Source organism: Rhipicephalus microplus, chromosome 9 (assembly GCF_043290135.1).
Source record: "Rhipicephalus microplus isolate Deutch F79 chromosome 9, USDA_Rmic, whole genome shotgun sequence".
In the NCBI taxonomy this organism is placed as follows: domain Eukaryota; kingdom Metazoa; phylum Arthropoda; class Arachnida; order Ixodida; family Ixodidae; genus Rhipicephalus; species Rhipicephalus microplus.
In genome coordinates this window covers 73,677,573-73,691,928 of record NC_134708.1, presented here as the reverse complement: position 1 = coordinate 73,691,928, position 14,356 = coordinate 73,677,573, and the positions used below count along the sequence as shown (strand labels likewise).

Below are 14,356 nucleotides of genomic sequence, written 5' to 3'. Positions count from 1 at the left end.
GAGGTAGCGCGACCATCGTGCGCAAATTTTGAGAAGCGAATAGATAACTAAGATGTAAAATCACTGTGCCCTAGATTATTCACACTGATGTTAAAGTTAAGCAGTGCTAAAAAAAGTAAAATAGAAAAGCACGGACGTGGAATTTAAACGCACAAAGAAAGCGATGACCAAACTGCAGGTATTTTGGCTGCAGCTCATAGTGGTCGTTAATCTTGTTTTGTGTGTTTTTTTGTTTTCTTGAAAGTGCACTTTTTCTTCTTCTTAATTTTCCTGTTTTTTCAGTGTTATGGTTGATGCAGATACCTATATGACACCTTCATATGAATAAAAATTTAGTCGGAAGTGAGCGCTTGCCCTGCGTGTTTGGTTTCCGTGGTCGTGCTTTCTTGCGCCGTTTGACTTTGCGCCTAGGTCAGTGAAAAAAAGTGTGTCAAATTACGTGGTGTTTGACTGGATCTAAAGTTTACTGCTCCATGCATGATTCAAATTTAGGTGCCTCACACAACTTCTCAATATGCCTCAATGGCTCTTAGCGCTCTGAAGACCGGGAAATTGCGATTTCACTGATCAAGAGAATAGTCAAATAGACTGAATGCCAGAGTTTCTTTAGCTATTTCAAAGCGTGAATCATTTTCTTATAGTCGCCATTACTTTTCGCAGTCACATGCATTTAATTCATTCCCTCTCACATCGCAGCCAACACTACGTACTCGTGGCTGTGACGCCGGAAGGGGCGCTGCAGATTCAAGAGAATCATGCGTCGGCTAAAGGTAGACCATTTTATTACGCATGAGGCGCATTTCAGTCATTGACCGTGTTTTTTACAAGCCTTTCGTACAGTGTTCGGAAAGCAGATGGGAAACTTCGCGGACGGCTTCAGGCACTGGCTCCTCTACCGACGCGTCGAAAGTGACGCCCGAGTGGTGGTGAGTGCTTCCTTTAGTTTTGCAGAGACTGGTGGAAAGTTTTGGCAATCAGTGTTTGTCGAGGTGTCTTTTTCTATAATCATATTGCAAATGTGAGAGGGTATACTATCCCCTTGACTTGCACGAGCATACTGTATTCTCTGCTTGTCTATCTGGTAGGTATAATATGATTATATACTGAAAGAACCTTGGGTAAGGTTTCGTGAAAACATAATGGATTATAAAGGCTGCACTGCTGAATTCTCAGTGATGGCAGACGGTAAAACACGTAACGATCACAAAATGTACACATTCTGTCAGATGCTTCGCTGCTGAGCTGATGGCCCGCAAGCAGCATTTTAGAACAAGGGCCCGCGTAATACCACCTTCATGTTGTGTTCGCGTTATAAAGTGGTGCTATTACAATATGTCGCACCAACGATCCTATGCAGCTGCTTTTAATTAAGCTCACTGATACAAACTATAAAAAAAAGGTGAGGGTAGCTACCTCTGTCATTCATTCCAAAGTACATGCAGGGCTAGAATGCAAGCGGGGTAGATGTTAGGTGTTAGAATGCCTTTGTTGAGACGCACGCATACGTTTCGCGCGTTAACCAGGTTGACGGCAAGGAGTATGTTTTGACCAGTACCACGCCTGACACTTCGGGACCCACGGTGGACATCAGCTCCAGCCTCGTCATCGTAGGGGGAACCAAGCGCGACCCGCGATTTGGTGACTATGGTGACTTCCAAGGATGCGTCTCCAGTAAGCGATCCGTTGCTTTCCTATCGTTGTACGCCGCTGGCTTGTCATCTCTCGGAGCCCATTGCACTCATCCGATGCTGCTTTCTGAAATACTGAATCACGTGCTTCTCGAATCGGTATACAAGAACGATGTCCTTCGATTTTATTTTCTGAATCCTGGTCTGCCACAAGCGACTCCCTTAAATGGCATGCAGAATCTTACTATACACTATACTCTCCTAAGAGAGCATAATGAACTATGCAGACATTTCATGGGTCTTTAAAGAGAGTCATATGATTCTATTAAAGAGAAACGTTAACAGTATTCTGTAGGGATGCGCGTACCAGAGAGTTCGTGTGGCCTTAAAGAGAGTCATAGTGGTAACAAGTTGGTACTCGCAAAAAGAAAAGGTCAAATAGCTTTTTTTATAGCGTTCTCTTTTTCTTGTCTTCATTTTCATTGGTCGAGTCCTCGCGCTTTTGTTTCTTTCGAACTTCAAGGCAAACACCAACTGCTCCAACTTTCGCGGCTTGTTCAGTTTGTGTTGTGATTCTGCAGAGCTGCTTGGTTTTACATAACTGAGTCACGTACCTAGTACAAAGTTGTGTTGGAGCAAAGTTTTCTGGCAGGGTCAATACAAACGACCGAGAAGATGCAGAAGAAGGGGATGATGGCTTGAGCATTGGTGTAGCCTTAGGGGCATTGATAAGGACCGTGTGGCAGTGCTTATTCTGACTGGGATGTTCCTATATCACGCATTAAACACGATAGCGTTAAAAAGCTCCTTTTGCAGAAATTCCGGTGTCGGTGTCGGCGTCATTAGTTGTGAGCGAAAAATCATCTTTGCGTGACCGAAAAATTAGTAGGATGCAAATAAATGATCAAAAATTTCGGGTCATGCTGGGGATCGAACCGGGGTGGTTTTTGTGATAAGCAGGTGTTCAACCACACAGCCACGCCTCTGCTTGTGAATACAGTGAAAATAACTTCCTCTGCTTGGGAGTGTGTTGAAAGCAACTGTGCTTTCCTTACACACCTTTCCTTTATATACCGCAATGCAACAGGACGTATTGCCGTAATAATACATCGTACAAGCGTACACTCCTATCGGGCGTCAGAGCTTGGGATTGTCATGACTTCACAGTTTAAAGCCAGTCACCAAGTACAAAAGGCACACGCGTTACTGCACCTTTAAGGCCACGTAGCAGGTGCATAGCAGATTCGGAAGTATTTCGTACACTGAACGTTAGAAGTACTCACTAGGAACAGAATATCGCTGTCGCGTTCGACTCTTTAAAGGCGAATCATAAGGGTCTCTCAATTTTTTTCACACAGAAGCTATTTAAGACCGGAGTTGGGCTGGTGTCCTAGACAGAGAATTCAGCAGGTATGCGCCCCAGAAAGGTGTACGTGTGTGCCAAGCAGCTCTTAGCATACCACAGCCACCCACGGTATAGTGTAGACAGAGGGTGGGAAAGGGAAGTCAGAGGCTGGAGGAGTGCGTGTGTGAGGGTGGCAAAGAAAGAAGTAGGAAGAGTGTAAATAATGACATAGCCGTGTTAAGTGACAGAGCTAAGCAGCGAACGGTGGGTTAATTCACTGATCCTGTCTCCTTTTCAATGGACTTGTGGCTTTGTTAGCTGGCCCCGGAGGCCCAACCTATAACGCAAGTCATGGACTTTCATTTGTTTGTCTGCTTTTTTGTCTGCTCTAGACGTTGTTGTAGAGCTGCGGACGCTCAACATTCGGCCACTGGAGACCTACTTCGGCTATCAGAAGGGGGCGCTGGAGAAAGTCAAAGTGTACGGCACGCTGAGAGAAGGAAGATGTGCCGAGTTTGCAGCCATCGTCGGGGACAAAACCGAGGCCATCTTTAAGCCACCAGCGGTAAACTTCTTTTACTTTACTCAAGTAGAGCATTCGGGTTTTCAAAAATATCACTCTTCTTCTGGTTTATTTCACCCTCAAAAGAGTGACCTTTGTTGTTTTCTGCTCATGCTTACTACCAAACATATGCGAGGTAATATCCAGAAAGTTTAATCCTAAGAGACAAGGAGAGAGCAGAGTGGGTCAGGCAAGAAAATGGGGTGAAGGATATCGAAGAATTGACAAGCGGGCAATAGCAGGCAATATAGTGGGTGTGTGATAAAAGGAACATCGTCATCAGCAAGTGGTACAACCGCTGGTCAGCAATATTCCAAGTGAAGACAAACACGCGAGGGATGATAGGTGGGGAAAAGTGATTAAACAGCTTGCGGAGATAACGTGGCCGCAGGAAGCGCAGTACGGCGTTGTTTCGCGAAAAATGAGAAAGGTCTCGGTCCTGCAGTGGACACTGTCAGCAGGCTCATGATGAACAGAGGCTGTGACACTAGGCGCTTTGTTCGTAATGCTGATCAACGTTGAAAACACGTATGGCATTTGTTGTAGAAATGAATTTGGTGCAAATATTCAAAAGACGATAGCGTCAAAATTAATAAAGGGTGTCACTGGACGTAAATGAACTCTAAAGGTTGCCGTATTTTACACCAGGGGTATCAAACACGTGGTCCGCGAACCTCTTGCTTGTTGTCCGTGGCCCGCACTTGATTCTTTCATCCCATATTTCTATTTTTTAAAGATAACCATTTAGGGCTACAACAGCATGATCGATGTCAAGCATTGTTTTAGTAAGGTCGTTGCCATGTGGTCACAATGTCTTAAAGCGTAACCACGAAACAAAAACAGTGTTTCAGAACCGGTGTCTAGATCTTGCTCATTTTGAGCATGGGTATGGACGTGTTGTTAGATGAAATACTGGCCTCAATCTGAAGAAATGGCCCGTATTTGAGATATGCCAATGATTTACTTTTCGATGGTAATGCGATTGCTGACAGTGCATATCAGCTAACCCCCCACCCTTACCTGTTTTCCCGACCTGGCCTTCGCGAAACCATATTTCGTGACTGCGGCCCATATCCATAGAAAGGAATTCTGTATTCTGGACCAGAAAGGCCATCTAAAGTAGAGCATAAAGGGAGGACTCGGCCGAGAGATGGCTAAGATTCTGCTGCCACACAAATTTGGGTAATTGAATATCTTGGGGGTCACTATCACTGGAATGTAAAGGTTCTGCTTTTGTGGGCTACTAGCTTTGTGGCTACCAGCTGTGGGCGTGGCGCTGACTGACGCTTCCACGTTTAATGCACATATATGCCCTATAAAGTGAACGGGAGATAGCCGCCGTGATAGTAGAGCTATTGGAAGTTATCTTTTCGTCCACTTTTCCTTCTTCACAGTCACATTACAATTACTTCCAATAACTTCCCCTATACTTTCCTTGGCATGATTGTCTGTTAGATCTCATTATTATCGTAGCTTTGAAGCTAATAGTTTGAACGCATGTATACCGAGCATTTCGTGCATATTTTTCACTTTCTCGAGGGCTTGTCCTCAGGTCAGTGTACCGGAGTGGCACAAGACAAACCCCGTACTGGTTCCCTACAAGCACAACTCGTTCCATCCTCAAGCAACCAAGCTCCTCTATGCCAAGGCAACCAGCACGCGTGAGTACGCTCCGCTGAGCACGCATTATTTTTCTCCAGAGGGCTAGCCCACCTTCAGCGTATTCATCCCTGCGCTGTCTCTGTGTGTCGTACCGTGGTTACCTCAGACTTTTCGAGACTCACATCAAGGAGGCTCTTTTTACAGGCCCATTACGGCCTTAGTTTTGTGCCCTTTCCACTAGCTCTACGTCAGCAGGTGGGCGGTTGCATGAGCCACCGAGCGCGCTTTGCCAGTCGCTGTGACACGACGCATCCGCGCGTTCGGATCGTGCTGGGGTGCGTTTGTCGCACGTCTACAGAAACTGTGATTCCCCGGCACGTACGTATAGCCACCCAAATTGTTAACAATTGTGCGCGAGCTCCGACTTAATTGTGCGTTCGCGCCGTATGACGGAACCAAGTCACTCCACTGGCAAGCGTGAGAGGCTAGTTGGACTTCCTGGAAACGTTTTCTCGGTGTCATACACTAAATTCGTCTTCAGCATTGCATAGGCCCACGTGGTGAGTATTTTGCTGTCACGAAACACTGTGACCACTACGTGGTTGCAATGTGCGCGCAAAATCTGCTGAACGAGTTCTGCGGAATTTTCACCGTCACCTCCTGCTCCTCCTGGATGGACGGGAGCGTCCGATTGCATCTGCGCCGACATTTCGGCGTTGCTGGTGCTTGAGTCAGGCTGGTATCGCTTTGCGTCTGCTCTATCTGATTGTCCGTTATGTACACGTTTCTGTATATCTCCTGGCATTCCACAGAGGCTGAGGCCCAGAACACATCGTTCTACAATATTCTTCATGCCCAGACCGACTGCACTTAGTGCAGAGTCTCAGTTACCAGCGCATCTAAAGTCATTCAAGAAGAGAGCTGCAGATGCCTGGTCAGCCGCAAAGGCGTCCTCGTCATTTGTGGCTCGCTCGTAGGCTTCGTCGTGCGACTTGGCTATGCCGTCGTCCTCGTCCACCGGATCTCCATTGCGCAGTGAATTCCCGAGACTCAGGTACCGGTGGCCTGGAAACAAAGGCATACTACTGAAGTTAGGAGATGTACACATGGTAGCGGTAGCGACATCGATGACAGCTACACTCTTAGCCGCCTCTATTTTTTAGCCGCCTCTATTTCATGAGACTGACTGACTGACTGTAACTGACTGACTGTGACTGACTGTTACTGACTGACAGCTGTCGCGCTAGTCGTTGTTGATGTAGTTGGAAAATGCATGCCCACTCATGCCCACGAAGCTCCCTCAGCTGGGCCCATCACCTGCTTGGCTGTTCCGTTGTGAGAACGTCGCCCTGCGTTAACTCACTTCAGACGAACAGGCTGCTCGTCTTGCTCGGATCTTATATATACTGCCAAGATCGGGAAGTGACCGAGAAAATGAAGTCCGCAGTTACCTCACAAGCCCCGGCACCGTACGGGGGACCAGAGCCTATAGCCAAGCTTCACAAGTGCAGCTTTTTCTCTGATCTCCCATTTTCGCATGAGCATTGCACTGTATTGGGCTTTGGGCAGTGCAAAAATCAAATTCGGATTTAGATTGAGATTAGATAAGCTGACATATGTGGATCGCCTATACTGAGTTCTTAGTCGCATGCCTTTCATCTTGTTGTTCTACTTCTGGCAGCATCTACATCTACGAAAGGAGTACTGAAAATTCGAAGGGTGCCATGCGTTTTGTGGAGATTAGCGCGTTAGTTAGGAACGTTTTGGCTTTGATATATGGAGTGGACATGCTGGGAACAAGCGCGGAAGTGTACCGGGCGCGAGCTGCCACATTCCGTGCGAGATCAAAACTCCTGGTCTCAAAAAAAGGGGGCATGACTGTAGTTCGTTACGATGTTTCTCGAATTGCATGCTATAGACTTTGTGTTAGGCAGTGAGCTTTGCATCTTTGTGTTTCAGGGCTTGCTCCCACCTTTTTAATTGCGTCGGATTTCTTTAGAGATCTGCCACAGTGAAGATGACTTGGTTTATACCCATATCAAGAACAAGTTATGACATGCAAATGATTCACTTGATCATGTCGGAATTAAAAACCTCGGCTATAGTAACACGGCAAGATGGCAAGTTGAGCCAGTTGGATTACATTCATAATGGAAAATTTTGTTGAAGCGCACTAAAAAATGAACGAACAGAAGAGGCTGACAAGGACAGCGCTTCCTTGTCAAGCACTTCTTTGACAAAGAGCAAACGCTGTCCTTGTCAGTCTCTTCTGTCCGTCCGTTTTTTAGTGCGCTTCAACAAAATTTTAAATTATAGTAAGACGGTCTCAACTTGTTTAGGTCCTCCGGTCACTCTTCTGGGTTATTTTACAGCCAAAGCTCGGGTCACGCGCAACTCTCCGCCGCCGCCACCAGTGTCCGTAACCACATCGCGCGAAGTGAGAAAGAAAACCTAGCACCATTGACACAGGTCGGCTCAAACCCGGCTTCACTGGATATTTTACCACTGAGTTACGCCGGTGCTTGTAACTTGCCTTAGGCAGGCTCGACCTAGCACCAATGACACAGTGGGGCTCGAACCCAGGTCCGCTGTGTGCCAGCCTAGTATTCGGTCATTCCAGCGACGCAGGCGGCGCCATGTAGTCATGCCGCAAAGCTGTCTTACGGTGATAAAACTGCGACGCAGTTCAGTCTCTCAGTAGTAATGAACCAATGAACAGGTCTTCATGTTCTGCGACGCTGACGTAAACGTCCGCGACATCACCGTCTCATCTGTCAGTTCAACCTTACGCTGCGCCACCTATAGTCGCTGGAATGATCTAATTCCAGTGACTATACTGACCTTTCCAGGAGCTACACCGGTGCTTGTGACTATAGTTGTCAAACGTGCCTTAGGCAGGCTTGAAGTCGGGAAACCAATCGCATTAATACGACTTAGAAAACCTCTTAAAACAGCGAACGAACAATCAGTCGTCACACAATGCGAATAGCGTTATGAGTGGGCAGTGTAATGACCCAACTCATCGCAAGAGCTTGTTCTTTTTTCCCTATTAACCTTGGTGCATACCTACTACAGCCATAATTCCTCATTGTCGTCAGCCACTGCATAGACAATTGGCACAAAATTCCCCGCAAGTGTTTAGCGGATACCACGCTTCTCAGAAGAATGACGAAAAAATAGCATAGCGAATGCCGGCCTATATACTACCCAAATAAATTTATTTATAGTGGCCCAGTGGGTATCAAGCAAGTGTGCTTGCAGTAGCTACCAAATGAGTGTTCCGAAAAGGCCCTGAAAGGCCGCTCTTCTAGCTTTCGCTGTGACTGTGCTGCGCTTTCCGCGCAGGCCTGGAGTTTTTGTTGGACGTTACAACTACCCTTTAGAGTGTGCCTTCATCATGCTCTCAAATTACGTTGTCAGATGAACGACTGTCTCTTTACCGGTACTTATATTTAAAATATTTATTCACTGCATATTATGATCTGAACGTGATAGCGTTAAAGAGCTCGTTTCGCAGAAATCCTGATGTCGGCGCCTTCGGTAGGGAGTGAGAAAACATCTAGTCGATTACAAAAAAAAAATATTGCAGCATATCCAATAGGTGAATGATGATGAGTAGGGCGAAGCGGACGGATGGATGCATGAACGGACGGACTGACAGACGCTTTGCCCCCATCATCATCATTCACCCCATAAATATCCTGTGACACCGTTTTTATTGGCATGCCATGCAATGCAACTGGCTACTACGACGACACGGGACATACGACGCACGGCGTAAGGAGCTTCACCCCTAGAAAAGAAAAAAATCAAGAAACTTGGCAGCAAAATAAACAATAAACAATAGGCAACTTCAGTAAAAGTATAAATCAAATCCAGGCTGTCTCCGTGGCAATGAGATATTCCACCATAGATGCTCGCCAATGGTCGAGACTAATTCGAAATATATATATATATATAGATTTATATATCAACGTCCTGTAGTAGAACTCATAATATTGTGTCCAACCAAAAAAGCGAGGCCTTATGTTTACTCTTCTTTCGTTCATGTAATGAAAAGAATCTCTTTAACGCACGCTATATGAAGTGGTAGAAGCGTAGAACCGCTCCAGACGTCAAAATATTTGAAATGCTCAACAAGTGGGTATTTTAAAGGCGCACCCATTATAGAGTGCTCAAACATATGTTTGCGTGTTGTCTTACCATGCGTAGAGAGCCCTTCGTGGACTCGCAGCAGGAACAATTATGGCGTAGTTGGCACTTGACAATTGGACTTGCAGTAGACATTCTACGATAGTTTGAAAAAGCCAGTGTGGCACGCACAGCAAGGTTAAAATGGTTGAGGCATACACTGAGACCGTAGCTAGGCTGGTAATTAAGAAGGTGAGTCGAACAGGGCCCGACTGCGCTATAGCAACACCAGAGTCGGTGAGTTGACATGCAGCGATTATGCTCGCGAGAACGGTAGCCGATGATAAGGCTGCTTCAATCAGCTTCAGTGGATTGTGCTGAACTGCAATTCACGTTAACCCGACGTCATGGCTATGTCATAGGAGTACATATTTTAATGCTTATAAAATTAGAAAGTCAGCACTGCAACCACCATAAACGCTTCACGAACATTATGGTATTTTTTTAAAGCAGTTGCCAAACCTGGCGTGGCTCTGTGGTAGAATACTTGAGTGCCTCGCAGAGTACTTTGAGCTCATCTTCTTTGTGCTCGTCGGTTCAACGCTTCTGATCTAAACTTTTTCTTAACGCTCTCGCATTGAAAATACCAGTAGGGAGTTTTCGAGTATACAGAGGCTTCAAAAGTTTGGTGCCCCAAAGCCAGTCAAGCTAGAGCGATGAGTTTTTTAATGGGGTCTGCTGCACTTTGCACACTCCCTCTATTCTTTGTCACTCTAGTCTTGGCCAAGAGTCGTCACTTCAGTGGGTGCCGTCACGTTTGTCTGACCCAAAAAGTTTGGGGCAGGCTTTGGTGCTCTCGCTAAGTTCGAGAAATAGCGTCCCCAACCCAAAACCTAAACTTGGTTTGGGTTCTCCGCATGCGCAGTGGCCTTGAAGCTATTTCTTTGGGGCTTCTATTTAAAAAGTCCCCAATGTCTATTCCCCATGCTCCTGAATTGATGTTACGAGGCAGTGGGCATGAGCCGACCTCTCGTTATTCTCGTGACAATATTGTTACGGAAAGACGCAACGCCGTATCGATGCAGCTGTGGATGAGATGTATTTAAAACCAGCAGTAATGGCGTGACCGGTTCACCAGCGATCGAGCGGAGACCACCCTTCGTCCTCTTTGTCAGGCACACACGTGCATCGTCCAGCAAAATGTCAACATGCATGTAGCAATATAAACTGTCGATCGCCTGTGACACATGCCCGCGTAGCCGTGGCACATGCCCGCATAGCCGTGGCACACTCCCGCCCGTTATATACGGATATGAGCTGCACCCGTCTCGCGTAAAGGGTTCGGTGAGATACGCGACGGGATTGTCACATTGTTCATGTCAAGACAAGCGAGCCATCTTCGTCAAACGATCTTACCCTCTCTTACTAATTCTGGTTGACGCCAAGTCAAGTAGGGGGACCACGAGGTGGCTAGGCAGATAGATACATACAAATACATGCTAAAAGCATCTGTATTACGGAATCATATGCTTCGCATTTAAAATCAACCAATTACTGCATAACATATTCATATATACAAATCTAAATCTTACTTTTGAATGCCAGTCTCTTGACTCGTCAGGCATGCAAGACTTTTGTTTTATTATTTGCAAGCTGCACGCGCAAACTTTCTACACTTATCGTGGAGACAAACCTGCTTAAACACAACTTTGTCATTGGGTATAAATTAATGTTTGTTATCCGACGTGGTCTTCATTGCTGTCTCAGGGGTGGCAGTCATCATGGGTGTCGTGTTGATCGTGGTGCTGATCGGAGTGTTCCTCTATGCCTGGCGACTGCAGAAGCGTCACAAGCACCAGAAGCTGCGCGAGGACATCACTTACTTCCGGCAGGGATCCACCTACAATCCGGCGAGACCGACGCCAAGGCGCAAGGTCAACTCGCCCGTCAAAGGTCGGTTTGAACTGAAATTCAAAATCTGGGATTCTGAGCGTCGGAATCACGACAGATACAAGGGGTATACGCCGTGGTTGGTGCCTCGCGTTTGATTTCAAGCAGCTGGGCTTCTCTAACGTACTATTGCAATAGAGAAAAATGTAAATTTCAAGGGCTCCTTTTTTTTCGTTAGACTACATTTTAAGAAGAACTAACAGACAATAATGCCAGAGAACGTGTAAGGGTTGCTAAAAGTAATCGTAATATGTAAATGTGAAGAAAAAAAGTTCGTTTGATTGGTCAGTGGCCTTCTTGTAATAAGATCAAGTGCTACTCAATGCCAAACAACGCAAAAAAGTGTTCCACACTCACTGAAATGGCAACAGGTGGCATTGACTGAAACTCCTACGCTTAAATGCCCTTATATACCCTAAAAAATAGAAGGAGGATTGAGCGACGCCGTTGCCCAGTGGTAGAGCACCGGGCGCGTTATTCGAAGGTCGCATGCTGGGATCCTGCCGGTCCCAAGTAATCTTTTCATCCACTTTTGTTTCTTTCTATTTACATTACGATTACTTCTGATAACAGCCTGTATACTTTTCCCGACATTATTCTCTGTTAGTTCTCATTAATGTTGCGATGGAAAGAAACGCTATCAGTTCGGCGTTATATGCACCTCACTGTTCGCATTTTGTTTCACGTGGTTGCCGCCAGGCTGGCAATTACAACACGTTAAAGTCATTCATGATTGCAGTCAAGTATGACTCTAGGGTTTTTCTTGGCCGCAAGGTAACAGAGCAATGAGAACAAAGGCTAACAGCCGAGAACTATGGCGCCGCGCTGTGTGCCTTGATTCCCATCGCCCCGGTATATGGAGCTCCAAGTGCACGAATGCTGTGCATTTCTTCCCTATTTAAATGGGGCCACTGTGCCCGGCAGTCAAACCTGCATCATCGAGCATAACAGTGCAACTACTTAACCACTGAGCTGCCACAATGGTTTGTGAGCTGAACAAGCAGCGAAAGGCAGTCTAGTAGGTAAATGGTCTCGAGGAAGGGGTTAAGCCTTATGTCTCGTAGGGTTTGTGGGCATCATTCTGTGCTTCAATTTGCCTGCTTAAAGAAACGTTAAAGTAATATTTATGACTGATCATTCATATGACCCTGACATAGTGTGCCTCCAGTCCCTGCATGCACGGTGCTATGTGCCTGGACCAGGTAAGTTTTCAATAACTCTGTTATGGGCTATAAAAACAAGGAACGTGCTAATATTCCAAACTCTTCATCAATGAGTTGCAAAGTGAAGTGCGAAGTGAGGTTCAAATCGGTTGCACGGCGCTGCTTCGACGCCACGCCCCCGTCACACTCCAGCCTTGGAGCATGATGGCCTCGGCGGTAGCGTATTACCTATCGGTGCACTGCATATTCAGCTCCAAACTGAAGCCGGGAGCGAATTCCTCTCACTTGTTCCAGTAATCGAGCACCTGCCCACCGACGTGTGTATAAAACGCCAAAACGTTCACAATTTTTTCTAAACGCACACATGAAAATAACCGCCATGTACAAAAAGTGAATGTTAGAGAAACTTGCTCAGAGATGATCAGGTAACCCGCGAATCCTTCGTACACATTGGTTTACCATAATATAAAGTGACGGGCTTGCTTGACGGCAAGCCCACTTCTCGCTTCAGCCTCCCGGGTTCTCACTACATAGTCTTAGCGGCGAGCCCAAGCTGCTGCTGAGTTGCGAGCCCACTTCGCTGATGACTTGGCTTCTGGTATAGTGCCTATACTTCTGGGGTGTTAATGCTGTGGAGAGGTAACGAAGAGTGTTCCCTAATGGCGTGTTCAGTTGGCCACTCCGGTCAATGGATATGAAAAGCAGACATGCCCTAACGCTAAAAGAATCAGTTCTGTTCTAGCCTTCAGGAAGACAAGTCGGCTTGTCGAAACGTCCGCTCCACAGAACCCTTGCTTTTATCGCAAGCTTCCATCTTCGCTTCCTATCGTTTTTTTGCTAGGTGTACGTTGACGAAGCATTGTCTCCTTTTGAAATGCTTGAATTACGTCCTTGCGCTATTACTTGCCAGGAACCACATGGTTGCTGGTTTGTGTCACGTGAACAGTCTTCCCGGTCAGATTGAGCGTCACTACAGTGTACTAGAAGGGGACAGTGGGCTCACTCTCTGGCAGGGGGTATGCAGAGGGGTGGCTCCAGAAATGTAGCACGTTTGTGGTTCTCTGGTCGCATGAGTGGCGGCGCTGGCATCGCCATCAATGGAAGAATTTGGGGAGGGACTTTGCAGCTGAGCCGGTTGTGAGCCGGTCAAGTCCTGCAGAGCAACAGAGTTTGAGTCATGTTGTGTGGCTATGGACATTGTTGCGCCGAGTTTTTGCCGTCAGCTTTGAGCGTTACGCACCACGCAAGATGACAGTATGCTTTACAGTGCATACTGTAACCATGCCGCGACAACGGCAAAACCACTGTTAGGCACTTGGGTGTCTAACAGGCAACGTGTTCGTGAAGAGTAAGCAGGACCTATCATTGTTTGGCGCCCTGAAAAATGAAAACAGGCCGAAAGAATGTGAGAAGAACCAGCACAGAGCGGACAAGCTTCTGGAAGACACCAACGCAGTTTGCGAACTCCACTTCGTCTGTGCATATTATCGATGGAAAAAAAGTGCGCATACCTCACCCATCATCCACGCCGAGGCTGTTTTCAACTTGTTCGGCTGACCAACTGTTGTGACCGAGGAGGCCTCCTTCATCCCTCGAGTCAGCTGTACAGTGTCATGAAAAAGCTCGAGGATATTTTTACAGTATGATTTTTCCAGAGTAAGCTGCACACTGACAGCATTATGCACATACTGGCAATTGTTCAGCGCAGAGTCTCGATTGAAGTTGGTTGCAGTGTGCACGCAGCTACCCTCAAAGCGAAAGTAATTAGTTTTACGTTGTCACACGTCTTCATTCAGTTTGAAAGGACTCAACACTGACAATTAGGCAGGGAAGTGGCAGAGGGCCAAGCAGTTGAAGATGAGCCGTCACACATGAAGTGAATAAGGTGTGTAAATCAGTGGCTAGATGGTGTACTTCAGTTCTTGCAAATAAGAGCTTCATGTGTATCTTTATTTAGTTTTTCACTATGTCGCTC

The 14,356-nt window shown here is 46.5% G+C and overlaps 1 protein-coding gene across 8 annotated transcripts in view; it reads left to right on the top strand.

Moving 5' to 3' along the window:
- LOC119164771 (axotactin-like) overlaps positions 1-14,356 on the top strand; it is a 245,174-nt gene that overhangs the window by 206,697 nt on the left and 24,121 nt on the right. For 7 of the 8 annotated variants that reach the window (XM_075873836.1, XM_075873838.1, XM_075873840.1 and 4 more), the window contains 6 exons: positions 697-770; positions 829-926; positions 1,524-1,671; positions 3,366-3,538; positions 5,088-5,196; positions 11,036-11,221. In XM_075873836.1, coding sequence (XP_075729951.1) covers positions 697-770; positions 829-926; positions 1,524-1,671; positions 3,366-3,538; positions 5,088-5,196; positions 11,036-11,221 — 788 coding nt within the window. The remainder of the gene's footprint in view (positions 1-696; positions 771-828; positions 927-1,523; positions 1,672-3,365; positions 3,539-5,087; positions 5,197-11,035; positions 11,222-14,356) is intronic. The other variant, XM_075873841.1, reaches the window with a different exon arrangement.